At 40.0% G+C, this 23,476-nt stretch overlaps 11 protein-coding genes across 12 annotated transcripts; 6 read left to right on the forward strand and 5 right to left on the reverse strand.

The window, feature by feature from the left end:
- Positions 1 to 120: 120 nt before the first annotated feature.
- On the reverse strand, positions 121 to 2,445 carry LSM04_004202 (uncharacterized protein; the record flags this gene model as incomplete). 2 transcript variants are annotated; one of them, XM_067331574.1, is made up of 1 exon in its annotated part: positions 121 to 2,445. In XM_067331574.1, one exon carries the CDS (start codon positions 2,443 to 2,445, stop codon positions 121 to 123), a length of 2,325 nt encoding a protein of 774 aa, XP_067194332.1. The 2 variants fall into 2 exon arrangements, with proteins under 2 accessions (XP_067194332.1, XP_067194331.1); XM_067331573.1 differs by having other exon boundaries at positions 121 to 525.
- A 1,228-nt stretch (positions 2,446 to 3,673) lies between these two features.
- On the reverse strand, positions 3,674 to 4,648 carry LSM04_005638 (Mitochondrial substrate/solute carrier; the record flags this gene model as incomplete). The annotated part of the gene is made up of 1 exon (XM_067331586.1): positions 3,674 to 4,648. The coding sequence occupies one exon, from the start codon at positions 4,646 to 4,648 to the stop codon at positions 3,674 to 3,676; it is 975 nt and encodes a 324-aa protein (XP_067194363.1).
- A 480-nt stretch (positions 4,649 to 5,128) lies between these two features.
- On the reverse strand, positions 5,129 to 7,342 carry LSM04_006965 (Helicase; the record flags this gene model as incomplete). The annotated part of the gene is made up of 1 exon (XM_067331597.1): positions 5,129 to 7,342. One exon carries the CDS (start codon positions 7,340 to 7,342, stop codon positions 5,129 to 5,131), a length of 2,214 nt encoding a protein of 737 aa, XP_067194395.1.
- Positions 7,343 to 9,835: 2,493 nt separating this feature from the next.
- Positions 9,836 to 10,345, reverse strand: LSM04_002999 (zinc finger protein; the record flags this gene model as incomplete). The annotated part of the gene is made up of 1 exon (XM_067331609.1): positions 9,836 to 10,345. The coding sequence occupies one exon, from the start codon at positions 10,343 to 10,345 to the stop codon at positions 9,836 to 9,838; it is 510 nt and encodes a 169-aa protein (XP_067194302.1).
- A 1,402-nt stretch (positions 10,346 to 11,747) lies between these two features.
- On the reverse strand, positions 11,748 to 13,628 carry LSM04_007127 (zinc finger protein; the record flags this gene model as incomplete). The annotated part of the gene is made up of 1 exon (XM_067331620.1): positions 11,748 to 13,628. One exon carries the CDS (start codon positions 13,626 to 13,628, stop codon positions 11,748 to 11,750), a length of 1,881 nt encoding a protein of 626 aa, XP_067194399.1.
- Positions 13,629 to 15,522: 1,894 nt separating this feature from the next.
- On the forward strand, positions 15,523 to 16,229 carry LSM04_002252 (uncharacterized protein; the record flags this gene model as incomplete). The annotated part of the gene is made up of 2 exons (XM_067331631.1): positions 15,523 to 15,571; positions 15,631 to 16,229. 2 exons carry the CDS (start codon positions 15,523 to 15,525, stop codon positions 16,227 to 16,229), a joined length of 648 nt encoding a protein of 215 aa, XP_067194291.1.
- A 76-nt stretch (positions 16,230 to 16,305) lies between these two features.
- Positions 16,306 to 16,554, forward strand: LSM04_004826 (uncharacterized protein; the record flags this gene model as incomplete). The annotated part of the gene is made up of 1 exon (XM_067331646.1): positions 16,306 to 16,554. The coding sequence occupies one exon, from the start codon at positions 16,306 to 16,308 to the stop codon at positions 16,552 to 16,554; it is 249 nt and encodes an 82-aa protein (XP_067194347.1).
- A 150-nt stretch (positions 16,555 to 16,704) lies between these two features.
- LSM04_005440 (uncharacterized protein) lies at positions 16,705 to 17,322 on the forward strand (the record flags this gene model as incomplete). Its single annotated transcript, XM_067331657.1, has 1 exon — positions 16,705 to 17,322. The coding sequence occupies one exon, from the start codon at positions 16,705 to 16,707 to the stop codon at positions 17,320 to 17,322; it is 618 nt and encodes a 205-aa protein (XP_067194356.1).
- A 634-nt stretch (positions 17,323 to 17,956) lies between these two features.
- LSM04_004172 (uncharacterized protein) lies at positions 17,957 to 18,730 on the forward strand (the record flags this gene model as incomplete). The annotated part of the gene is made up of 1 exon (XM_067331668.1): positions 17,957 to 18,730. One exon carries the CDS (start codon positions 17,957 to 17,959, stop codon positions 18,728 to 18,730), a length of 774 nt encoding a protein of 257 aa, XP_067194330.1.
- Positions 18,731 to 19,004: 274 nt separating this feature from the next.
- LSM04_002614 (Calcineurin-like phosphoesterase domain) lies at positions 19,005 to 20,207 on the forward strand (the record flags this gene model as incomplete). The annotated part of the gene is made up of 1 exon (XM_067331679.1): positions 19,005 to 20,207. The coding sequence occupies one exon, from the start codon at positions 19,005 to 19,007 to the stop codon at positions 20,205 to 20,207; it is 1,203 nt and encodes a 400-aa protein (XP_067194294.1).
- Positions 20,208 to 20,723: 516 nt separating this feature from the next.
- On the forward strand, positions 20,724 to 22,535 carry LSM04_008550 (uncharacterized protein; the record flags this gene model as incomplete). The annotated part of the gene is made up of 1 exon (XM_067331690.1): positions 20,724 to 22,535. One exon carries the CDS (start codon positions 20,724 to 20,726, stop codon positions 22,533 to 22,535), a length of 1,812 nt encoding a protein of 603 aa, XP_067194422.1.
- Between the last annotated feature and the right edge of the window lie 941 nt (positions 22,536 to 23,476).

Raw genomic sequence — 23,476 nt, forward strand, 5'->3', positions numbered from 1 at the left:
TATTCAACCAGGAAAAAAAAATACTTTTTTTTACTAAAAAAAAAAAATCACCAAACTTCTCGCCTTCAATTTATTTACATAATAACCAGGTATGGTGCAACAACCTGTACCCCTAAAACATCATACATTCTTTGGACATCTCTGTAGCAAACCCTTCTCCGCGAAATAAGAGCCAACAGGATTCGATTTTTTCATTGCGATATCAGTCGCCTCATGGTAAAGCTCGGGTGTAACACCAACAAGGCGTCGGAGTGTTAGCCGCTGTTCCTCCTCCAGGGATGGCTGTGGCTGAATACAAGGTGGTCCTTTGGGTGCCACAATCATCTTTTTCACTTCGATTTTCATTACAAAAGGCAGAAACGATAAATCACATCGTAAGGTCCGTGGGGGTGTTAATTGATGCGCTGCATCACGATTGCTATCATCATCGGAATGAGCAGGTGAAACATTTTGTTGAAAGGTCGTCACCATATGAGGAAGATCTGTGGCGTTAACGTAGTTGTGGTCTGGGGCAGCGTATAGCATCCATAGTTCCACCTCTGTGCCGCTAACTACTGTTACATCACCAATATATGCAACAAATTTATTAGCAAAAGGTAGAAACCCAAGCAATTCCCGAGAACCATCACTTAGGCGTTTAGAGACCACTGCTATACTCGCCACATTCGCACAAGATGGCATCACGATAAATCGAGTTGTACCCTCTGAAACTTGATGAGTAAGAGGAGAGAAAAGTTTACAAACAGAGGGACTAAAAATTTGTCTAGGAAGCTGTGGAACTTGACAAGGTACGAACGTCACCAATACTTGATATGCCACAACAGGTAGAAATTTTTCATCAGATATGACACTACTGTATGGATCTTTGCGTATACGTCTCGCACCAATAATTATACTGTAGTATCCAGCTTCCGGTACCATCATTGTAAAAGTTTCACATCCGGTCGCCTCCTCACGCTGATGCCAAACCCACTGTGGTCCAATTGATGTAGCCGTGCTACAGTCCTCTGGTAGCTCCTCGAGAGGACCCTGAAAAAGGATGCAACACAGTTCTGTCCCATCTGGTTGATTATTAACAAGACTAATGTAAAAGGGCGTAGAACGCGCGGTGAAAGTGCAGCGACGGCGATGGGATGACAAAGCCAATGGGAAACGAAAGAAGGTGTGAGTAAGGCAAGGTGCGTTTTCCCACTGAACTTTTCTTGGTGCTGACATTAACAAAGTATGACGTCCATCTTTGGGCAAGTGTGAGGCACAGAACTGCTGGGGATGAGTGTTAAAATAAAAGCTCTCTATATGCTTTGCCTGGGATACGGATGAATAGAGGGTGGGTCCCTCTAACAAACCCAGCTTTGGCTTCTCCTCCTGAACAGTACCGGTTCGCTTAGACCTTGGTGGTGGTGTCTCTCTCTGGGCGGTTGTCTTTACCTGCTCCGGTTCCTCAACAGTGTCCTTCGCGAGCGGGACGGGGCGCCCCGGTCCAGTATAGACTGAAATAGCAACATCAACAAGGTAGCGTCGTACCGCCGGCTCGCTGTGTGGGATGTGAACAACGTTCCACGCCCATTCGATTACTTCGCCCGGGGCGCGGCCGCGGAGATGACCCTCGACAACGTCGGCTGCCACACCCGCGGCGCGCAGAAAAGCGGCATAAAGCCGTGCGATGGTTGTGGGATCGGCCGTGCGGCGTTCGAGGGCGGCGACGTTGGGATCGACCGGCGGGGCTGCCGGTGGCGGTGGGTCCCCCCCTGCGGTCCGCCGTCCTCCCCGTCCTCCGGCCCGCCTCCCACCACCACTAGAATTAGCCGCACCCGCTTTGGTATTAACATTATTGTTGTTGGCATTGGTATTGGTATTGGCGTGGATGATCCCTTCCTCAGCAGCATTGGGAAGGGGCACTTCTACCGTCATATTCTCACACAACCAGTAGTATAGCGCCCGCATCTTTTTCATCGCACACTGGGTGGCATTTTGTCGCCATGAGGTTTGCATATATGGTTCCACAATTCGCGCTACCAGCTCCTCTACCTTTGCACATCCCTCCATCGGTCCAACCGATCGGGCCTGCGCATCCGCCTCCTCCCGTTCCGCCTCATTAATGCCCCATCCAGCATCTGCAACAAGATCGTCAACTGACGCACCGACATCATACATTCCTGAAGACAGAGCATTGTTGCCGTGACAGTTGTGAGATGAGTGTAAATGTGGCACCCCACTTCCAGGCGTTAGGCTGAGCGCAAACGAGGGCTGCTCTCGTCTCATTTCTTTCTCAATGGAAAACCCAAAATGATGTAAATAGTCGCCATAGTACCGTAGTTGAAGGTCAAAGATAGAGGGGCGAACGGTTTTGTCAAACATATCGAAGAGGTGTCGACCAAAACTCTTTATTTGTACCTCTTCGCTCTCCACCAAAGGCGGTGGTGTTGCTTTTGCCCGGTTGCTCATTCTACTGGGATGAAGCAGAAAAAAAAAGACCTATGACACGCCACGATCCCGCAGACGCACACATACACGCACAAAGAAGCAATCAAAGAAAGAAATAGAATAAAAAACAAGGAACACAAACAGAATTAGAGCACCTCATACGACTACAAAGGAACATAGTATGAGAAATAAGTAAGAGAAAAACTATAGTTAGTAGCAAATAAAGAGAACTGACTGAAATGTAGTTTTTTTTTTGTATTACTCTTTTCCTTTTGCACCATTCAGCAACTCAGAACAGTACTCCCTCTTCATTGCTTTCTCTTTCCATTCTTGTCTCTTTTTTTTTCTAACTTTATCTATCTTGATCCTCCTCTTTTTTTTCTCGCTCTCTCTCTCTCTTTCTCTCTCATATACTCAGAACTTAAGAGAGGGCTTATTCGTTCCTCGGGGTAAATTGCAACGACCTACCTTTACCAATGCACATCTGTTAGGAGCACTCTACCATGTGGAAGATAGTACGTCTCCGTACAATATTATTATTATTATTATTATTATTATTATTATTGCCCTTTGTGTTTTGTTTGGCTTTAACATTGTATCCACTTTGTATTGACACTCTGCATTCTTGTAATAGGCCAAAATAAGAAAAGAAATAACTATGATGGGGTATTTATCTCTCCATTTATTTTCATATATCCCCTCCGTTCAGAAACACGCGTAGACACATACACATGGAGAGAAAAAAAAGGGTGCGAGAGAGAGAGACCCACGCAGACACACAAGAATACCTTCCATCAAAGATATTTCCTCCCGCAGCCCAAATCACCCGACCAGAGTATAGCCAACGCTGCATATTCTGGGAGGAAAAAAGAAGAAATTGTGAAAAAAACAGGATGAAAGGGAAACAAGAGGATGAAAAAATATCAGGGGGGAAAAAATGAATGTTTCACCCATTCATTAAGAATAAAAAGACAAGAAAGAAAATGCAAGAGAATGCACCCCCAACAGTCATCTCAAAAATCCGTGTCATCTATCAATGAATTACTTTAGCGAAAACTCTCATTATTGTTTTTTTTTTCCTTTATTTTCCTTTCTACAAGCCCATGACAAAGGAAAAGAAAGAGCACACACAAAATTCAATTTCTTCATACTTTCGTTGTGCATACCGTCAGAGTTTAACCATAAAGGAAAAAAAAACTACTTCCTCTTTTTTTTCTTTTCATTTCATTCCTCTCAAAATGTTTGGCAATCATTCTGCCTCTGATACTGTTGCTGCAGTTGTAGACGCAACAACTGAAGGAGATGAGCCAATTTTTGCACTATCTCTACTAAAACAGTAATACGCATACATAGCAACTTCAAAAGCGTATATTTGTGTCGCCTTACTTATAACACTACGCAGCAATTGCGGGGAAAGTCCCTTGTAGAAGCCAATTATACCGTCCGCACGATATATATGCCGCACAGTAGGAAAGAATTGCGTATGTTCATACTTTCCTGTAAATCGGTTAACAGTACGCAGATGTGTCATGACAACATTGTATGGGTAAGCTATGCTGGTAGCAGTGAGTTTTGAAATCATTGTCAGCGACACCATGGCCGCTGAGGCCATAGCAAAACTATTCCCTCCTGTGAAAGTACCTTCTTTCGTTATACGCTTAAGCAACTCATAAACACTCCAAAAGAGGCCTTCTTCCACAAAACGACCACATACATTTGTTAATGTACCACGATAGAATCCGGTAAAACCATCGCGACGTAGTACTTCTTTAAACACTTGTCGTATCGTCAGGTTGTCATCGACTTGTACCCGTGTGCGCACCAAAAAAAGAGGAGCTAGCGTTAAATTGGTTGCGCATACACCACCAAAAGCACTCAACGCAGGACGTATACGCTCATCAACACCCACGTAAGAGAGTTCCCGTTGAAGCAACCTATATGTCGGCAAATAAATGCCGTTTGAGGGAAGCGATGCCATCATGTTTGCACCAAGACCGCGTGAAAAGGCATGTTTAAGGCCATCGCCGAAAAGATCCTTTACGGTATAAAGCAGGCTTTTGTGTGCCTTGCCGGTGGCTGTACGACTTGCCGATAGGCGAACACGAACAGTATCGAGGGGATTCGTAACAATGGTAGAGCATGCACCAGCGAAACATCCACCCAAAAAAGAGACAGCGTAATCCCAGTCTCGGCGCTCCAAGAAAACAATATGTGTAGTAGTCATTCACTACAGAACGCACGCGTGCACTGTGGGAGGTACAAGCAAGTATATATAAACAGAAAAAGGGGGGAAAAAGGAAAAGAGTGAATAATACAACAAAAACATAAAAGACAGAAAAAATAAACACACACACACACAAGGAAATGGATTAAAATATATTTGCAGAGAAAAGAACACCCATGTGTAAATGCATACACGTAAGAAATAATTGTTGTTTTTGTTTTCTTTCAATGGTATTCTTTTTATCCTTTTTTTCTTTCTTTTCCTCTCATGAATATTAACCGTTTAATAATTTTCTTCCCCCCTTTGCCCCTGTCTCTTCCTTCGCAGCGAACTTTTTTTAGTTATTCTTTCTTTTTTTTTTTTCTTCCTTCTTCGAATACAAAGAAGCAGATAAACACAGACGCAGGGAGGAGAGGGAAAGAAGATGAGGCAGAAGGGAGAGAAAGAGAGAGACATTTAGCCTGTTAAATATCCGTACTCTCAGTGTTTCGCCATACGCTTCTTATGGCGCGACTTTTTCTTGCTTTTCGCACCGTCGTGATGTTTAAAGGCGGCCTTGCCACTCTTTTCGCGGCTCTCTGCACGTCTTGCCTTCCGTGCATCTCTGATCTTCTTCTTCTTCATTTTCTTGATGGCACCTGCCTGAAGTTTCTGTTGAGACTTGCGTCGTAGTTCCTTTGTGATATTCTTTGCCTTCTCTGCTGCCCGCACCTTCCCCTCGCGCTGCTGCCGCCGTGTCTGTTTCTGCTTGCGGAGGAACGCCGTCTCCTCGCGGTCCCACCCCGCCAATTCGTTCTGGAAATGATTCACCGTCACCTCCGCCTCCTTCTCGTACACCTGCCGGGCCTCCTCCTCCCGCCGCTTCCGCTCGGCGCGGCTCAGGCACCACGTCTTTGTCGGCTGCGGGGTGGCGCTCTCGGCGAGGAGTTGGTGCTCCTTCTGGCCACCGGCCCGGGCCCCGTAGCGGCGCTCCGCCTGGGCGATCTTCGCCTCGAGCGCCTCCGCGGCCAACTGCCTCCGCACCTCCGGAAACACCGCATCCACCCGCGCCGTTGCCCGCCGCAGCAACGCCTCCGGCACATCCCGCCGCTTCACAGAGGAGGCCTGGTGGTTGTTCACCACCCCACTCACGGCGAGGATCTTACGCATAATATCCCCATCACTCGACTCATCTACAAGTGAAACCGCGGTCCCAATACTTCCAATGCGCGCCGTACGACCAACACGGTGAATGTACGCCGTCAATGTGGGGGGTAAATCAAAGTTAACAACAGTTGATACACCTTTGATATCAAGCCCACGTGATGCAACATCAGTAGAAAAAAGGTAACGTACTTCACCGGACGCAAATTTCTGAAGGGATGCGAAACGCTCTTCTTGAATTTGGTTTCCCTGTAATTCTGCACTTGCAAGTCCCAAAGCAGTAAAGAGAAGATGAAGTCGATGCGCTGTAGTGCGATATCGAGTAAAAACCATCGTCTTTTCTTTAAAGTATTCTAGACAAAGGGCAACAAGATAGCGTGACTTAACTTTTGTGATATGTTCTGCGCTATCATCTGCAGTGGTGATTTTAGCCGCCTCAGCTTTTGAAGCATCACGAAGCCGTTTTGAGCGAATACGTTTTTTACTTGATTTGTCTACATTTTCTTGTGATGCATCCCCGTCGTCTCTCTTGTCATTATCAGACTCTGTGTCTTTTGTTGACGTACTAGTAGTACTGAGGGGAGTCATACGAATTCGCACAAATTGCTGTCGCAACTTTGATTGAAGTGCCACATGACCAACGTCAACATTCTTTGCTTCAAAGAGATGTTCTTTCGCGAACTCATCGACTTCCGTCGTCATGGTCGCAGAAAACATTAATACCTGTCTAAATTCTTCGGGTACATGTTTAAGAATATCCACCACTTGATCTTTAAGTGTCACAGTTAACATTTTGTCACATTCGTCAAGCACAACTATTTCCACACCAGTGAAATCAAAAGAGCCATGTGAGCCCTTGTAATTATGTAAAAGATCAACTAATCGCCCAGGAGTTGCAATGAGAATATCTGGAATTGATTCAAGTGCAGCTTCTTGTGCACTTTGTGCCACGCCACCAATTGCCAACGCCACAGTAAGGCCGGAGGTAAATACAAGAAACTGTTCCAGCATCTGCTGACACTGCATACCTAATTCCCTGGTGGGAACCAAGACAACAGCACGAATAAAACGTCGTTTACCACCTAAACGTACTTCTTTCATCGGGGCTCGTGTTAAAAGAAGATGTAATAAGGGCAGTAAAAAGGCTCCTGTTTTTCCTGATCCTGTCACAGCTCGTGCACAAACATCACTGCCGCTAAGGACGGCAGGAATAGCTTGCGTCTGAACAGGTGTTGGAGAGAGAAATCCGGCATGTGTTACAGCACGAACGAGTGCTTTACAAAGACCCAGCTCAATCCACATTACCTGATCTTGTGTTTGTTTACCCGATTCCTTGTTACTTCCTCTTAAAGAAATAGTTTCACCTGGCATAACTTCTGTGTTACGTTCCGCATGTGTGGCAAAACGTCTGCTAGAACTTTTCAAACCTGTAAGTCCAGAAAAAAATACAGGTGTGTCCTCAAGCATCACCTCCCCACCTGTGGATGTGCTATTGTATTCACCCCTTCCACTCATAGAGCGGTTTTGAAAACGAAAATTTGCTGCAGACATGCAAAATCAATTGCAGTTTCGTTTTTTTCTTCTTTTCCCTTATTCTATTTTTTTTTTTTTTTGCTTCTTATGTACTCACTTAACTTTATCTTTTTATTTTTCGTTTTTTTTTTTATTTCTCTCAACCAACTTGTTTTCCTCAATCACTGAGACTTCAGTCGACTATACGACACCTTGTCTTCAGGAACTACTACTTGGTGCTAATCATTTTCAAGAGAAAAAAAAAAGAATAAGAGAAAAAAATTCTTGCATTCCTACAAGAATTACACCCAAAAAAAAGCAACAACCATTTTTATACCAAGGTCAATTTCGGAAATAATAACTTTTAGCACCTATATTGTTCTCCTTGTTGCTAGACAATATATGGTAGCAAAAGGAATGTAAAAAAAAGGCATATACGGCGATATGCACGTTGGAGAAACAAACATATAAATACTCGCGAAAAAAAAGGGGGAGGGGGGTGAAGATTACAACAGGAAAAAGCAGGATCAAGAAAAAGGAAAGTTTGTAGATGAAAGAAAACCTGTAAATTTTGAAAGAGCAAGTGAGAAATACTAGAAATAATATTAATAAGATAACACTCTATCTCTCTCATTATTACATTGTTTTATATTTTCCGTGTTTTTCTTCCTAACCTCCTCTTTAATTTTACACTCTGTATTTTCTTTTTTTCTTGTTTATTTGATCCTTCTCTCGTTTGTCATGACACATGTTGCCTCCCTTCTCCCTTATTGGCAACACCAGGCAACAAGGGAAAAAGAGCGAAAAGGAAAAAGGGTATACCAGTAGAAAGAAGAGGGAGAAATAAATAAACGTGAATGAATATCAGAGGTAAGAATTAAGAAAAAAAAAAACAAAGATCAAAAAGGGAAAGAAAGTGGAAAGTGCATTTTGTATCCCACACGGTAATCCTCATTTTTGCCTGCAAAATGCTACATTCACTACTTGAAATATTATCCACACCACCAACAATAACAATAACAGCAATAACAACAACATATGTTGCAAAGTTTAATATGTCACGTCATCTACACATGGGCTAAAACTCAAGAATAAAAAACAAAAAAAAAGTTTATCTAGGACACATAAACTCACATATGTAATGGGGGGAAAAGCACGGGATTTTTCTCGTACTTTTCTTTCCCAACCGTCACAGTAAAGAAGAAAAATAAAAGTATAAAAAAGGTAGTGGTGTAGTGGTATTTTTAATGCCACGTGCACTATTAAATGCATCTGACTGTGATTTTTTTTTCTTGCTTCATTTGCTATCACCTTCTATTCTTGAGGATATCCTCTTTTCGTAACGCATTCTCATAGCTCTTTTTTTTCTTCTTTCCTTTTCAACATAGAAGGCCTGTTATCCCTCATATTACCTGAAACCATGGAGATAAACAACTTGTGTAAACAGTTAGAAAAAAAAAAGTATGTAAGTGAATGGAGGTGAAGGAAAGTATAGAAGAAAAAAACATACAAATAAAGGAAGTCAGACACCCGGAAAGGTTGTAGTTTCTTCTTTCAGCTTTTTTCTTCTCTTCTTTTGTGTACCATTGTATGTTGCTTCTTCTGTCCACCATTTCCACTGGGAGTCTCCTTTTTCTTTACTTTTTTTTTGCTTTTCACTGCACCCCGCAACACACTTTCCTTCTCTCCGTTCCAGTATTGCTTCTCCCTTCCTCTCTCTCTCTCTCCCCCCTTCCTTGATGCGGTCTAGCAAATCAGTAACAGAGAGAGAGAGAGAGAGAGAGAAAGAAGTCATTGGTGATATTTATAATGCTTGTTTTGTTGTTTTGGTGATGGTGATGGTTTATGTTACCCTCCTCTTCCTCTACTTTGTTACCCCCAGAAAAAAAAAAAAAAGCTGTCGTGATAATTTCCCACGGCCGTTCTAAACGCATGGATCAAATGAGTAAACACCATGAAACTGCAAATTGGACGGAGCCCCGTCCTGAACTGTTAAGAAAAGAGAGAAACGGCCGTAGTCTCCTTTTTTCTTTGTGAGACCCTCTTGTTTATTATCACTATTTTATTTTTTTGTTTTCATTTCCCCTTTGGAACGTCCAATTACGTCCTGTTTTCCTTTTGCTGTTGTCGTTTTTTTCTCATTTTCTCCCAAGTATATGTATACTCCTTTCCTTATTCCCTTCGTAGCTTTCCTGTACACCTCCTGTGTACGATATATATATATATATTTTTTTTTTTTCTAACAGTACCTCTTGTTCTCTTTCTCTTTTTAGCACTACAGTGTCTGACGATATTGTTACCAAAGTCGAAAGCAGACACCTAGAGTAAATGAGAAGGCATCAAAACCAAAAAAAAAAATTACTACCGTCAAAACATTGTGTTGTATCCGCTACCACGGTCAGCTCAGGTGTAGTACTACTAGAAGACGAACATCCAAAGAGCTGCCACGTCATTTTTTTTTTTTTTTTAATCTCACCTTTTTGCCTAATCATACGAACGCAATACCCCATTTCGTAAAGGAAAAACCTCTGCTCAGTGGTATTGATTTGAGAGACCATATGGATTGTGTCGGTACATCAACGGAGACTCTGTGGAACAGGTGGCAGAAAAACTGTTGCAGCAACGTCCACGGTGCGTATGTAACGACGAGGCAACTGGTGAGGACGGACGAAATGCGGCACTGCACTCCACTTCATGCTGTTCACATCCCACCGCACGTGATTCGCTCCAGCTGGGTAGTGAAACAATAACAGGCCGCCGCCGTGAGTGTGGCGTCATTGCCGGAAGTACAGCAAGGAGTGAACTCTCCGCAGAAGTCGCGCTACATAGTGATTGAGATGGTAAAGGAACACCGTCAAGTCGCTGCAGACCAGTAGCCCTCAGTAGTTCTACGTTGCGTTCTTCTGTCTGGAGTTCGTGTTCACCGTGGGCGAAGGCACAGCGGGTGCCAAAAGGACATTCCTCTTGACGAAGATAAAATTCGCAAAGCGCCGTTCTAAACTTAGATGGCTTTACTTCTGCGTGTTTGTTGGCCTTGGGCATATCGCAATTTTTCTTGTTTTTTTTTCTTATGTTTATTCTTCAAGTAAGTCTTTATTTCTTATTGTTCTTTTCCTATACGCAGATACTCAAAAAAACCACCTGTTTTTTTTTTTTTTCCTCTTTCCCTACTTCCAACTCTTGTGTTAATGCTGCAACAACGCAAACAAAGGGAATAGAAAGGCATGTGTAGAAGGATATAAATTCTTGGGACCAGGGGAGTTTTAAATAGTAAATATATTCATACATACAGCAGATAGAAAGAATGTCACACAAAAACCCGAGCCTACTGAAAGTAGAGAAACGGTGGTGGGGAGGGTAAGGGGGAAATAACGTGAGTCAGTGTTGTGAAAGCATTCAGGCGCAATTTGTTTTCAACCGGCGTTCATAGACACAAATATCAAAGCTTTAAAAACAGGGAAAGACGTACGTATTAACGCAGCCACACGACTCTATACGAGAGAAAAAAGAGACGAAGCGAAGTGAAAAAAAAACAGTAAGAGGGTAAATATATAACCAAAAAAAAAAAGAAACGAGTTATACTTGTTTATTCCCTTATTTCCTAGAATCGTATGGGTTTGTATATGCAAAAACAGACTGCAGCACAAAGTTAATAGTCTTGAGAGAAGGACACCCGACTCTGACAACTCCATTAACAATAACGTAAAAAAAAAAGATCCAAGGCTAAAAACAAAAAACAATTAAAAAAAACCACCAAAACCCACGACAGTCTCACCGATCGTATAGAACACCATTTTCCTCTCCGCACCACCCGTGGTCTTGCTCCGAACCATGACCCAGATAAAAAAGATAAACAGATAGTATTTTTTACTTCTTTTCTCTGTAAATTAGCGTCATATATATGGTGTGTTATTCCCATTTCTCTCTATTTTTTATTGTCGTTATTTTTTCCCCCTAACTACTTCCCGCGCAATGACAACTTATAAATTTTTCAGCTTTTTTCCCCAACAACACACTGAAGGGTCACCTTTTTTCCCCCTTCAGTAATAGATAATAAGTATAGCAGATTTGTCTACCTTAACGGTCTTATTACTATCTTAATCGCTGGTGTTTATTCTACCTTACAGAAATGATAAAGATAGAAATGAAATACAAGAACATACCCACAAATCAACAAGTTCTTTAGATCGTCAGTCCCTACACTATGTTTGCTCCTCTCTGTTTTCCTTCTCTTTTCCACACCAGACCCCCCTCCCAAAAAAAAAAAAAAAAACACCTCGAATGCGTCATTTTTTCTTTTTTTTTTTTTTTTTTACTCATTTATCAGATGATGAAAACAACCAAAACACGCAGCCCCTTCACAGTCACAGTAACTGCTGAAAAGGAAAGAAAAAAAAAGAACAGAAATAAAAAAGGAAATAAAAAGAAAAACAGCCAGAATCTTTTATATGCAGTACTCAAGAGATCTCTCTAATTCGGTGGGAGTGTTCGTACTGTTAGAACATAAGGCCCCCTCTCTCTCATTCCCCAGACTCCTCAGAGTGTGGCACTCCTCACAGTAGAGAAACACCATGCGTCTAGCAGCAACACATGATGAACGAAAGTGATTTACCAAAACAGGACGGCGCCTTTTAAAGAGATGAGGCATACATTTTTCGCATCCTGGACATGTTTTTTTCTTCTCAAGCACCACATCATTCTTTGCTTCATTACTACTTTTTTCGCTTGTATTGCTGCTTGTATTGCCTTCTTCTCCTTCATCAACATTTTCCAGCCTTCCGTTAGCGCTACAAGCCTCTGAATTTGTCAAAGACCCCTCGTTGCGATTAAAAATAACAGGTGACAATCCTTCCCTTGCAGATTTCGCCTCCTCAAATTCCTTACTCTTTCGATCCAACTCATCACTAGTACCATTATCTGCAGACTGACATGGCGACCCATTGAATGATAATACATCAAACGCTCGCAAGTCATCCTCATCAGGTTGTATTTCACTTGGTATGCAACACCCAGTAAAGCGTTTACCATGTGTGCTTTTTGGTGATTGTTGTTCAGTAAAACCAGTACCAACAACTTCATTTTGATTATCTAACCATTTTCGAATAAAATGATCCCATTCAAATGAAGTTTGAGAAACGGTCTGCTCCCCATCATTATCAGTTTCCCTAGCAGCAGGAGGAAGGTGACCAGCTTCAACTTTCGACAGGTGGTTGTGGAGAAATTGGTGGTTCGTACTACCTTCTACCTCTAGACTATTAATTGCTGGTGATAATACTGGATTGTTTTGTAAATTCGACCAAATGGTACTGTAATGCAAAGGGACAGCAGAAAATGGAACATTTGTCGTCATTGGTGGAATTGAAGAAGGCATCAACGTCGAAAATATTTGATTAGAAGAAATATGGTTATGATCAGCACTGTAGCTCGAATTACTGTATGGAATATAAGATGTTGAAATATTATTAAAGGGATGCGCAGGAGCTGAGGAGATCCCTTCCGTATCGACAACTGAAGTTGCTGCAAATGGAGCTACAACTGAATTACCAGCCATTTGCAAATCACATTGAGAAAGACACATAAGATGTAAACCTCCTGAATGCAATCCCATGGAAGTTCCAAAATGCGTCATATCTGCTGAATTGGGAAACGGTACTGGAGACGAATACGAATGAAAGGCTTGAGTTAAATCTTTTTTAATATCCATTATACGTGTAAATCCACACTTCTGAGAACACTGATTATGAGAAGTTACTCGCTTATTGCTATTATTATGCTCTGATGTCTTTGTCTTGTTACAATAGTTCTTCAAAGTGGAACGTTTTTGTCCTACACATGCCCTTTTAGTGACTTTTGGGGGAGGTTTAGAGCATTTTACACCTCCTTCTTCCATTACAGAAACAGGCTCATTCTGTGCATTCTCTTTCTTAATTGGACACCCCCCCGGTATCTCTGTATTTTCACAAGATTCAGGACGCAACGTTTTTTCCAAATTACTACACTTTACTGTATCCTTTAAAAAGAAACATGACTCAGGATTCATACCAATATCAATATCATTCCCCTTACAACATAACGGAATAACTTTCGTTGTAGCATTACAACCATCCAAAACAGAATCCGATCCTGTAGCCTCCTTAACTGATTCCAGGTTACCTCCGCTTCCTAATATTTTTGTATTTTCTATTTCGGAACGCAATTCATCAGCTCCGTGTGCAAAGGCGCAATGGTCCCCAAATGGGCAACCTTCAGGAGTAATATAGAAAGAACAAATAGAAGTTTTGTACTTAGATGACTTCACAATGTCACGTTTGCGATTTCGTCCCATATAATCCACTAGATTACCTTTTTCCCCCCCTCCACTATAAATTCTTTTTTCTTGATCAAATTACCTATCTTCTATTTCCTTCACTACCCAGGCTACGCCCAGCAAAAAGAAAAAAAACAGTAGAAGCCAACCGTGTTTTTTTAGTTGCCGGTATTCCTACCCCTTGCTTATTAGATAAAATAAGAAAATTGGATCTGGTTGCTCGTTTTAGTTAACAAATACCGAGAACAGTAGAGAAATAAAAAGCCGGAATGGGAAAAATAGGCCTGAAACTCGCAGTAAAAACGTAACAAAGTCCGTTAATATTTTTGCTATATTTTCTTATTAGGTAAAAAGGAAACGAGTAAATTGAGTGAACATCCTCTGAATTCAAACACAAATGCCATCTGTTTCCCATTAATAATAATAATAATAATAGTAATAATAATAATAATAATAATAATAATAATAATAATAATAATAATAATAATAATAATAATAATAATAATAATAATAATAATAATAATAATAATAATAATAATAATAATAATAATAATAATAATAATAATAATAATAATAATAACTGCTCTACCCAAAGGACAAACAATTAAAACTTCCAACGAAAGAAAAACACAGAGAGAGACCATTATCAAATTAGAGCATTTAATTCAAGCAAAAAAAAAATTACAATAAAAAGAGGTAGGCACGTGTGAGAGAAACTACAGAGCACATTCAAAAGGATAATTTTCAAGCCTTCAACGTCTGAATAGGAACAATGATCACGTATCCGGATTTTTTTTTCATAGAAAAAAAATCCTTCCTTGGAATCCACATCGCTTATCCATCACGAAAAAAAAATAATATAACGGTCCAGCGATACTCAGTGTACAGGTCCAATAAAAAAAAATGGGAGATAATTACAATAAATAGCACTAACACTTAAAGCAACGTTAATATAACGTTTTAGAAACCCTAATTCCAACTTGGAACAAAAAAAAGATAGCCACCAACGTTGTAGAATGAACGGTGTTCAGCACCCACAACAAAGATCACACAAGCTAATAAAAAAAAGACCTTCAGGGTCTGGAAGGTGATATTTGCCATCGGGCCTTCACGAATGACACGCAACTTGAAACAAAAAGATTTTGTCGAGAAGATCGCTTCTAAACCGCGCAGGCCCCGTGGAACAAGCGGGGGAAAGCGGTGCATCCCAGAAAAAAAAATAAAAAAAAATAAAACCGCGACAACCACCTGCAACCCAGCCTCCGTTTTTTCCCGCATTTTTCTTCGGGCGCCGCCGCCGGGAGGGGCGGGAAAAAGACCGGCGGGCGGAGAGGAAGGCACGCCTCAGCCCCCCAGGCCTGCGATCGGCCCGTGCGCTTTTCGCTTCTGAAGGAGGGACGGGAGCCTTGTTGGCGTCGTTTATCGTCTCTCCGGTTCGGGCTCTTGGGGCGGTTATCGCCGGTGTGTTTGGCTCGCGTCGTTTTTTTTTTTTTTTCGTATGTGTGGTTGGTGTTTTTGGTTTTGCTTTTTGAGTTTCTGTGGCTGAGGAGGCTCATTTGTTATTATTACTATTATTGCTATTGTTTTCTTTTTAAGAGTGATTTTTGCGCACTGAAGGCGCAGTATTGTTAAAGGGTGATGTTGGCTCAGGTTTCCGGGTTGCGGTTGGTTTTCGGAAACTTCATGCATTATTTACTTCGTCTTCTCTTTTTTTGGTTACTTGTGGTTTATTTTGTTCTGTATCTCTAAATTATGTATTTTTATTTTGTTTTTTATTTCTTTGGAATTGTTTTATTTTCTCCGCTTTTAGGGGAATCCTTGTTTTATTTATTTTTTTTTTATTTTTCTTTTCTCGTTGATGTGGAATTTTTTTCTTTTGGTGATTTTTTTTTTTTTAAGGGAGGCGTGGTAAATGGAAGGACATACATCTTGTATTATTGGGTTATCATTGGTATTATTTGGTGGAAAAAAAATGCAACAAGCTCTCCCAATGCGAGGCCTTACTCTAATATGGTAAGAGTAAGGCCTGATATTTCCCAAGTTGCCAGCAATGATAAAAATTTTTGCCATATTCAGGAAATGATTTCAAAGCCCTCACCTCAGGGTCGTGCTTATCACATGGCATATGCTTACAGGAAAAAGTACATGGTGGTAGTCGGAAGAATATTGGAAAATATCGAGGAACAAAATAATTGTATGCGCTGTATGGATATTCTTGATACCGTTGAACGTCGTTGGTATCACGTTAATGCACAAGGTGATGCACCTACAAGTCGTATTCATCACGCATCCTCTATTTATGAAGATAACCTTTTTATTCATGGTGGTTACCCTTTAATACTTGATGACAAGGGTATATCAAGAGAATTTACCTCAGCTCATATACTTGATATGGGAACTCTTCTTTTTGATACTTTTATACTCAACCTAGAAACAATGATTTGGCGTAGGGTAACATCAAGGGGTTCATGTAAGCCTCTTCTTTGGGGACATTCAGCTGTAACTTTTTCAGAAATTATTCTTGTATTTGGTGGAGTTGATGTATATAAAAAAAAAGGAGGTTGGAGATATTGTGCTTTGGAACATTCGAAAAGAAACCTGGCAAAGGGTGAATTGTAATTCTTCTTTTGCATCCGCTATGCATCAATCAATAACCGTGCGAAATGCAAATACTAATACCCAAGAACCGACGTGAATGTTTGTAATTGGTGGGGTGCAGTTTTCATCAGAAAATTCTGTTCCGAAATTAAGGGAATTCGATTTAGAAAAAGGAATTTGGAAATTTATATCTGCTAAAGGTGATATTCCCCTTGGACGGGTAGGACATACATTACTTACTTATGATATAAATACTATTTTAATGTTTGGTGGTGTAATAACCCTACAAGAAAATCTTGTTCAAGACAATAATTTGTATATTTTTCAACTGGGGACGAGGTCTTGAAAAAAGATTTCCCTAATAATGGATAAAAGTCATTTGCTTGAAAAAACAATACGCGGAAGTCGTGAGCCCTAGGTGGGAAAAAGTTTTCTATCTTTTAACTCAACATTTAAAAAGCTTTAACCCCATGATAATGATCATAATACTCATAATATGGGATCCTTTATTAAATTAGATACATATATTTTGCAGGATAAAGTATCATCGTTGGAAAGGAAAAATGATATTTTGTATCCCGAATTTCGTAAACGTAAATTTCCTGGATATCATCAGGGAAGAAAGGGGGAATCTGATCTAAAAAGTGAAGAATATGATGCACCCCCTCCCCTTCCTTCTCCTACCGTAGTAAGAAGAAGGCAAAGCATGGAAAAAATACATAATTCCGCGCATATGACTAGATATATGAAAAAGATACCTAGTAAAAACTTAAAGGAGCACGCCAAAAATGTTGAAAAAAGTGAAAGAACGGAAAGGGTTTCAAATACTTCTGAAGAATATAGCTTTGAAGATCTTGATAGTCTAATTAATGTGAGTCGTTGTCTTATGGCGGGGAACGGGGATTCTTTAAAGCAAGAGGAAAGCTCTTCTGTTAAGGGGAAAGTTTCATATGTTTCACCCTCTCTTATCCAAGTAATGATCAATTCAACACTCCGGTGGGATCCACCTAAAGATCTTCCTAAACATATTGTTAATTTTCAGCCTTCTGATGACCCTTTTTCATATCTCAAAGCGACAAAAACTGTCAGGCGATGGCAAGAACAATCTACATAGTTTTGGAAGTATATATTAGAAAAAAGTGTTTGAGCTATTACGATTTCTCGTAACTGCTTTTTTTTGCTTTCTATCTATTTATCGACATTTTTGACCCAGTTGAATGAGTTTTTTTTTTCTTCTATTGACACTCAAGTGATCTCTAACCATGAATAATTAGAGGGTCATCCAGCCATATTTTTATAGTTATCGTTATCCATTTATTTTATTTTATTTTTTTTTTTGGAAAAAACCAGATTTCACATAAAAAAGGGAATACATAGAATAACGGAGAGTTTTTTTTTCTTGAAAGAAAGAAAAAATGTTTGCACTGATTGTGGCTCCTTTTGTTTGTTTTTGACTTCCTTTTTTTTCTTTTTACCGTGCTTATTTTATTTTTTTATTATTACTTTATCCTTTTTTAATATTATTGAAATACTTTTAATTTTTGTGATAATAATAATAATGATTATTATTATTATTATTATTATTATTATTATTATTATTATTATTATTATTATTATTATTATTATTATTATTATTATTATTATTATTATTATCATTATGCTTACTATTATTTTTTCCCGTCTTGGTTCTAATGTTTTATTGTTCGAATGGTGATAGTTTTATTTGCTGACTGTCGTAGCTCCATTTTATGGTCCTGGATAATAGTGTTCCGTTTAAACTAACACTTCACCCTCCTCTTTTTGAGGAAAAGACCGCCCTAGGTATTCCTCTCTCTTTTACCGCAGATGTAGACGACAAGGGTTTCCAACATCGTTTGGAAATTGGTGTACCATCGGGTCGCCGTATTGCGGGGATGGAAATAAGAAATGTGGAGTTTCTTTTTGACGAATCAAAAAATGACTCGTGCAAAACCAGTCATTCTTCTTCCAGTGATGGCGTATTGGGTTATTTATTCGCACAACTCCTTGATAGCCAGGGTCGTCCCAGTAGCCATCCCTTTGCAGTCATGTGTTGCGATACATCAACTGGCAGAGGAGTTTATTCGTGTGTGAAATTACCTTTTCAGGCTGATCAACGTGTGAGATTCTACTTGGTTCAAAAAAACAAATCAAATGATGAATCAACAGGAATAGCTACACGAATAGGAGGTGTACGTTTTACTGGAAATATACAATTGGTGTCGGGTGGAGCCTATCTTAAATCGAATAAATCACTAAAGCAGATTCAGACATTTATGCAGAAAGCGTTAAAGTTCGAACCAGATAGTGATGGGAAAAAGCCCTCGGGTCAAAAGCGGCATCGTGAATCCCCTCAGCGTCCCATAGAGGAAAGGAAAAAATCTTTGACGAGTTCGTCACGTGCCGAAGGAAATCAAAACATAACAAGGAAACCTGAGAATGATGATGATGAACCACCGCAGCTCATATATGCCTTTGTTCCAGGAGGAAATAATGAAAGCTAAAGGTATATATATCTGTGTGTGTGTATGTGCATTTCCATTTGAGACAGTGCTGCATTATACTCGTTGTTGGTTTTTTTTTTTTCGGGGGGGACTTTTTATTTTGGTTTGAGTATTATCTGGTTTTAGTGTTTTTTTTTTTTTTTTACTTACTATTTCTTTTTTTTTTTTTGGGGGGGGGGGGTTCTCAGTTGATCCTAGACCCTACTCTAACACCTTTTGCGGCAAGAGCTGGAATAGAGAAATAGATAGTGAGAGGTTTTAAATTGCTGGGTAAATGGGACAACGTAATAAAAATGAAAATTCGAGTGGTAAATCGGATCTTGCGCAGTGTTCGTTAAGTACGTTGCCCACCGATACTCTTTCCTTACACGAAAAACACGATGTTCTTTATCGTCTACTTGAACTTCTGCCTGAAAAATATATGTCTTCAAATATAAACGAACAACGTCTACCTGAGGGGCTTATAGTGCGTATTATTCGTGAGGCCCATTCTATTATTGCTAGTGAGCCTATTGTTGTTAATGTTGAGTCCCCTGTTTGTGTATGTGGGGATTTACACGGACAGTATTATGATCTTGTAAATATTTTTGGACGAAGGCCGCCTTTGAGGGGTAGGGTTTTTGGTTCAATAAATAATACACAATCACTTCATAGACAAAAACGAAGAAGGAGTCATAGCCAAGAATCTTCTTTATCACATTCACAAGAATTAAATGTTACCAATGTAACTCCATATGGATATCTTTTTTTGGGTGATTATGTTGATCGTGGTAGTCGATCTATTGAAGTTGTAGTTACTCTTTTGGCACTAAAAATTATGGAACCGTCAAAAATAACTCTTCTACGTGGAAACCATGAAGATGAACAAATTATGCTTTTGTACGGTTTTTTCGATGAATGCAAAAGAAGGTATGGAGTAAAATTGTTCCGTATCTTTGCTGACCTTTTTCGTGTTCTCCCTGTTGCTGCAGTAATTAATGGCAGCATATTTTGTATGCATGGAGGACTATCATCAGAGTTGAGATATATTAAGGATGTACCAGATATCCGACCATGCAATGTTCCTCATAGTGGAATTATTTGTGATTTGTTGTGGGCGGATCCAGAAGCTGAACTGCCACCAAATGTAGATTGGTCACCCAGTTCCCGCAGGATATCATATGTTTTCTCAGCAAGAGCGTTGGAGAAATTTTTAAAAGAAAATGACCTTGATATGATTTGTCGAGCCCATCAAGTGGTAGAAGAGGGTTTTCAATTTTTTCCTAATAACAAGAAACGTCATTTGCTTACCATTTTTTCAGCAACAAACTACTGTAATGAGTTTGGTAATCGTGGTGGAGTTTTATGTGTGGATGCGGAGGGCACTTGTAGCCTTTTAATTCTGGAACCACCAAATTTTCAGCAACAACGGGTAATAATGATGAAACAAGAGGCTATACCTAATAGTCAACAAAATTCTTCAGAAATCGATGGCTAAAGAAGAAATTGAAACAATACAATCTGTCCTCATAAGCAGTGTGTTTCCTTGATTTTCTTTTTTTTTTTTTTATGTTTACATATAATGGCGATATTATTATTATTATTATTATTATTATTATTATTATTATTATTATTATTATTATTATTATTATTATTATTATTATTATTATTTCCTTTTTTTTATTGATTTTTTTCTTCTGTGTTTATATTGATAGTAAAATAGAAAGAATATCTCTGATTTATTGGGAGTCAGAGGGGGGAAGAGAAGAGAGTGGAAGGAATTCCCCTTCATTATTTTTTTTTTTTCTTAGTTTCCACAAACTAAAAAGTTTGTAAATTCTGTATATTATTTTCTTTTTTGGTGATACTACTACAATAGGAGAAATAATCCTAACCGTATCATTACTATTCACCTCATTTCACCTCCCTTCCTACATTTGCAAACGGACGTACACCTTGGAAAAATCCCTTGAAAAAGATTTTCTAAACGTTTTTGGGGGTTGAATAACTATTGATGGCAGATTATCCTGCTCTTCAAGACATTTTAGTACCACGTAATTCTGGTTGCCTAAGTACTGCTAGAGTTCAAAATGAATCATGCTGTGCAATAAAGTATGACCGCATTTTACGTTCGCCTGTACTGGTGATGAAGGGTAGTCTCTCAACCACTAAGATACGGATTCCACGTGAGGATTCTCCACTTTCGTTTTTGCAGCTCCCTTATTCTCTTATTGTTCTTCAAACGTACCTTAGTTCGTTCGATTCCTTTGCATTAGAAGTTAGCGTGGGTATCAGCAGGCAGTTAAGCGTAAAACTTACTATTGGGACACAATTTAATAAACCCTCTGCAGAAAATCCAAATAATGGTGTTGTTATTGCTAAAATGCCTTTGATACTTCCACGTAATCGTTGGGTACAGGTAGTTATTCACGTATCTGGTATAGTAACCCAGATTCTTAACTTGCCACCCATTAAATTCATTGATTCAATATCACTGAGTGGCACATGTAAAGCTTCTCGGATTATGTTAGCAAATGACGAGGATGAGGCAATTAATGCTACCCCTGCTACAATGGCTCTCTTCGCTGTTCCAGCATACGCTCCGCCTATTTGGCAGACTGCTGCTGGGGTTATTTCATCTACTATAACGAATAATAGGTATACAGGAGGTGCCGACAGTGCCACACTTAGTTTGTCTAATGAGCACCTTCCAGTGGTAAAGGAGACATTGACAGAAATACGTTCTGCGGGCGCCTTTGGGAAACAAGGGGAGGCATTAAGAAATCGTACTCCTCCAAAACCGCCATCAACAGCACCACCTCTAAATACACGACCACAATTACCAGCACCACAACAACAACCAGAGACTCCTCCACAGCAAGAAAAAGAACAAGAGCAACTACCACGCAAGTCAGTTTCTGTAAGAAAAGGTGATTCAATGACATACATTAGGCTTGTAGATGAAACGAACGTTTCACAGCAGAGAAACCCCATTGCATTGATGCGCCTGCGATCAAGCAATGTATCAGGGAAGGAGAATATTGGGAATCCCGTGGCGGCATCACCATCACCGTCATCAGCTGTTGTTTCTGCTTCGGCGCATTCTTCTCCTGCCGCTGATGCGTTATATAGTATTACAGGTTGGAAAGAGACTATAGATATCGGTGGCGTTTCTAGTCTCATATCCACATCTCCTGTTGAATTATCTGGGAAGGGTCGAATATCCCAGAATCATGAATCTGGGTCTGAACAGAGTGCTGGTGGTGGGAACACTAAATCGAATAGCAACACTAGTGGTACAGATAATTCAAATCTTAGAACACAGCATCCGAAAAAGGTGACGGGGGTGCGAAAACATGTTATTCACTTCCCTAGTAGGTCTCGAAAAACGGTAGGAGCAGACGGTCAATCCGCTGCTGACAATGATAACGGTGCTGCCTCAGCAAATAGTGCAAAGCGAAAAGGTCTCATTCTGCGACGTACACGTATACGAAAGCGAATAAAACTTCTCAGGGAAGCACAGTTGAGTGTTCGCCGCATACACGAGATAAAGAAGTTTCCGGCATCAGAAATGCCAATAGATCCACAGGAGGAAGCACTAATGATGGTAGGAGAAGAGACAGTGGACGTATTGAAGGAACCGAGGTGTGGTTATGGATTCGGATACCTTGGAGTCCTGCACGAGGGTGGGGGATTTGAGACGGATGAGGGGGCCGATACAAAATTGAAGGGTGCACTTACGCTAGAGTTGCCAGATATCTCCGGAGAAGAAGAGGAGGAGGAAGAGAAGGAAGAGGATGAAGATGAAGACGACGAGGATGGATAAATGGGACGACAGCAGCAATATGAGAGAGTAATTTTCTCGAGCCGAAACACAGAAATATAGAGGAGTAAGAAAGGAAAAAAGGAAAAAGAAATGAGAGATAATAAAGGGTGATAAGAAGGATTGAGGAAACGAACAAGAAAATGGGAAGGCGATTCGTGCAATATCTTTTTTTTCTTTTTCTTACAAAGCTTTTTTTTTCTTCGTTTCTGTGTGATTCTGTAAATGGATTATGGTTGCTACTGGGATTCGGCTTTTCATGCATACATTCCTTTTCAGTCCCTCGATAGTCTTTATTTCTGAGGTGCACAATTCTTTTTTTTTTTTTAATTCCACCGTAGACATACTCAGCTGTGTACGGATCCATTGAATGCGAAATTATTTTTCTCTGCCTTGTTCACTCAGAGACAAATATTTCTATAGTTTTTTTTTTGTTTTTGATGTTTTATTATCATTGCTCCATGTTAATGTAGACAAACCTTTGCAACGGGGTTTTTTTTCCTGTGTGTCTATGCGCACGTTCGTGAAATATCTCGGTGGAAAGATATAAACTAAGGTGTATTCTCAGAGCATTAACCAAAGAACAAAGAGATATACATAACATATTTCTGTTGATGCTTGTATACAAATATATACATTCGCATTTACCCGTAATATGGATGCATATCTATAAATGCGTTTCGCATGAGAGTATCTTTACGTAGACCTGTCTTTGCGCACGTGTCATGTCTTCGCTTACCGTTCCTTGACCACCTTTGAATGCATGAGGGAAATGAAGTAGACGCAAATGGCTTTTGTTCATTACTACTATTATTACCCCCTTCATTCGTCCTATGTTTGTTTACCTGATTCTGTTCTTAGAACGCCTGTGGGTTAGATGTGCTACAAATAGGTAGGGTTACTCGTCGAAAAAAAGAAAATGGTGCAAGGATGGACGTTTTACT

The sequence above is a fragment of the Trypanosoma melophagium genome, assembly GCF_022059095.1.
Source record: "Trypanosoma melophagium isolate St. Kilda chromosome Unknown ctg12segment0, whole genome shotgun sequence".
NCBI classification, from domain to species: Eukaryota; Euglenozoa; class Kinetoplastea; order Trypanosomatida; family Trypanosomatidae; genus Trypanosoma; species Trypanosoma melophagium.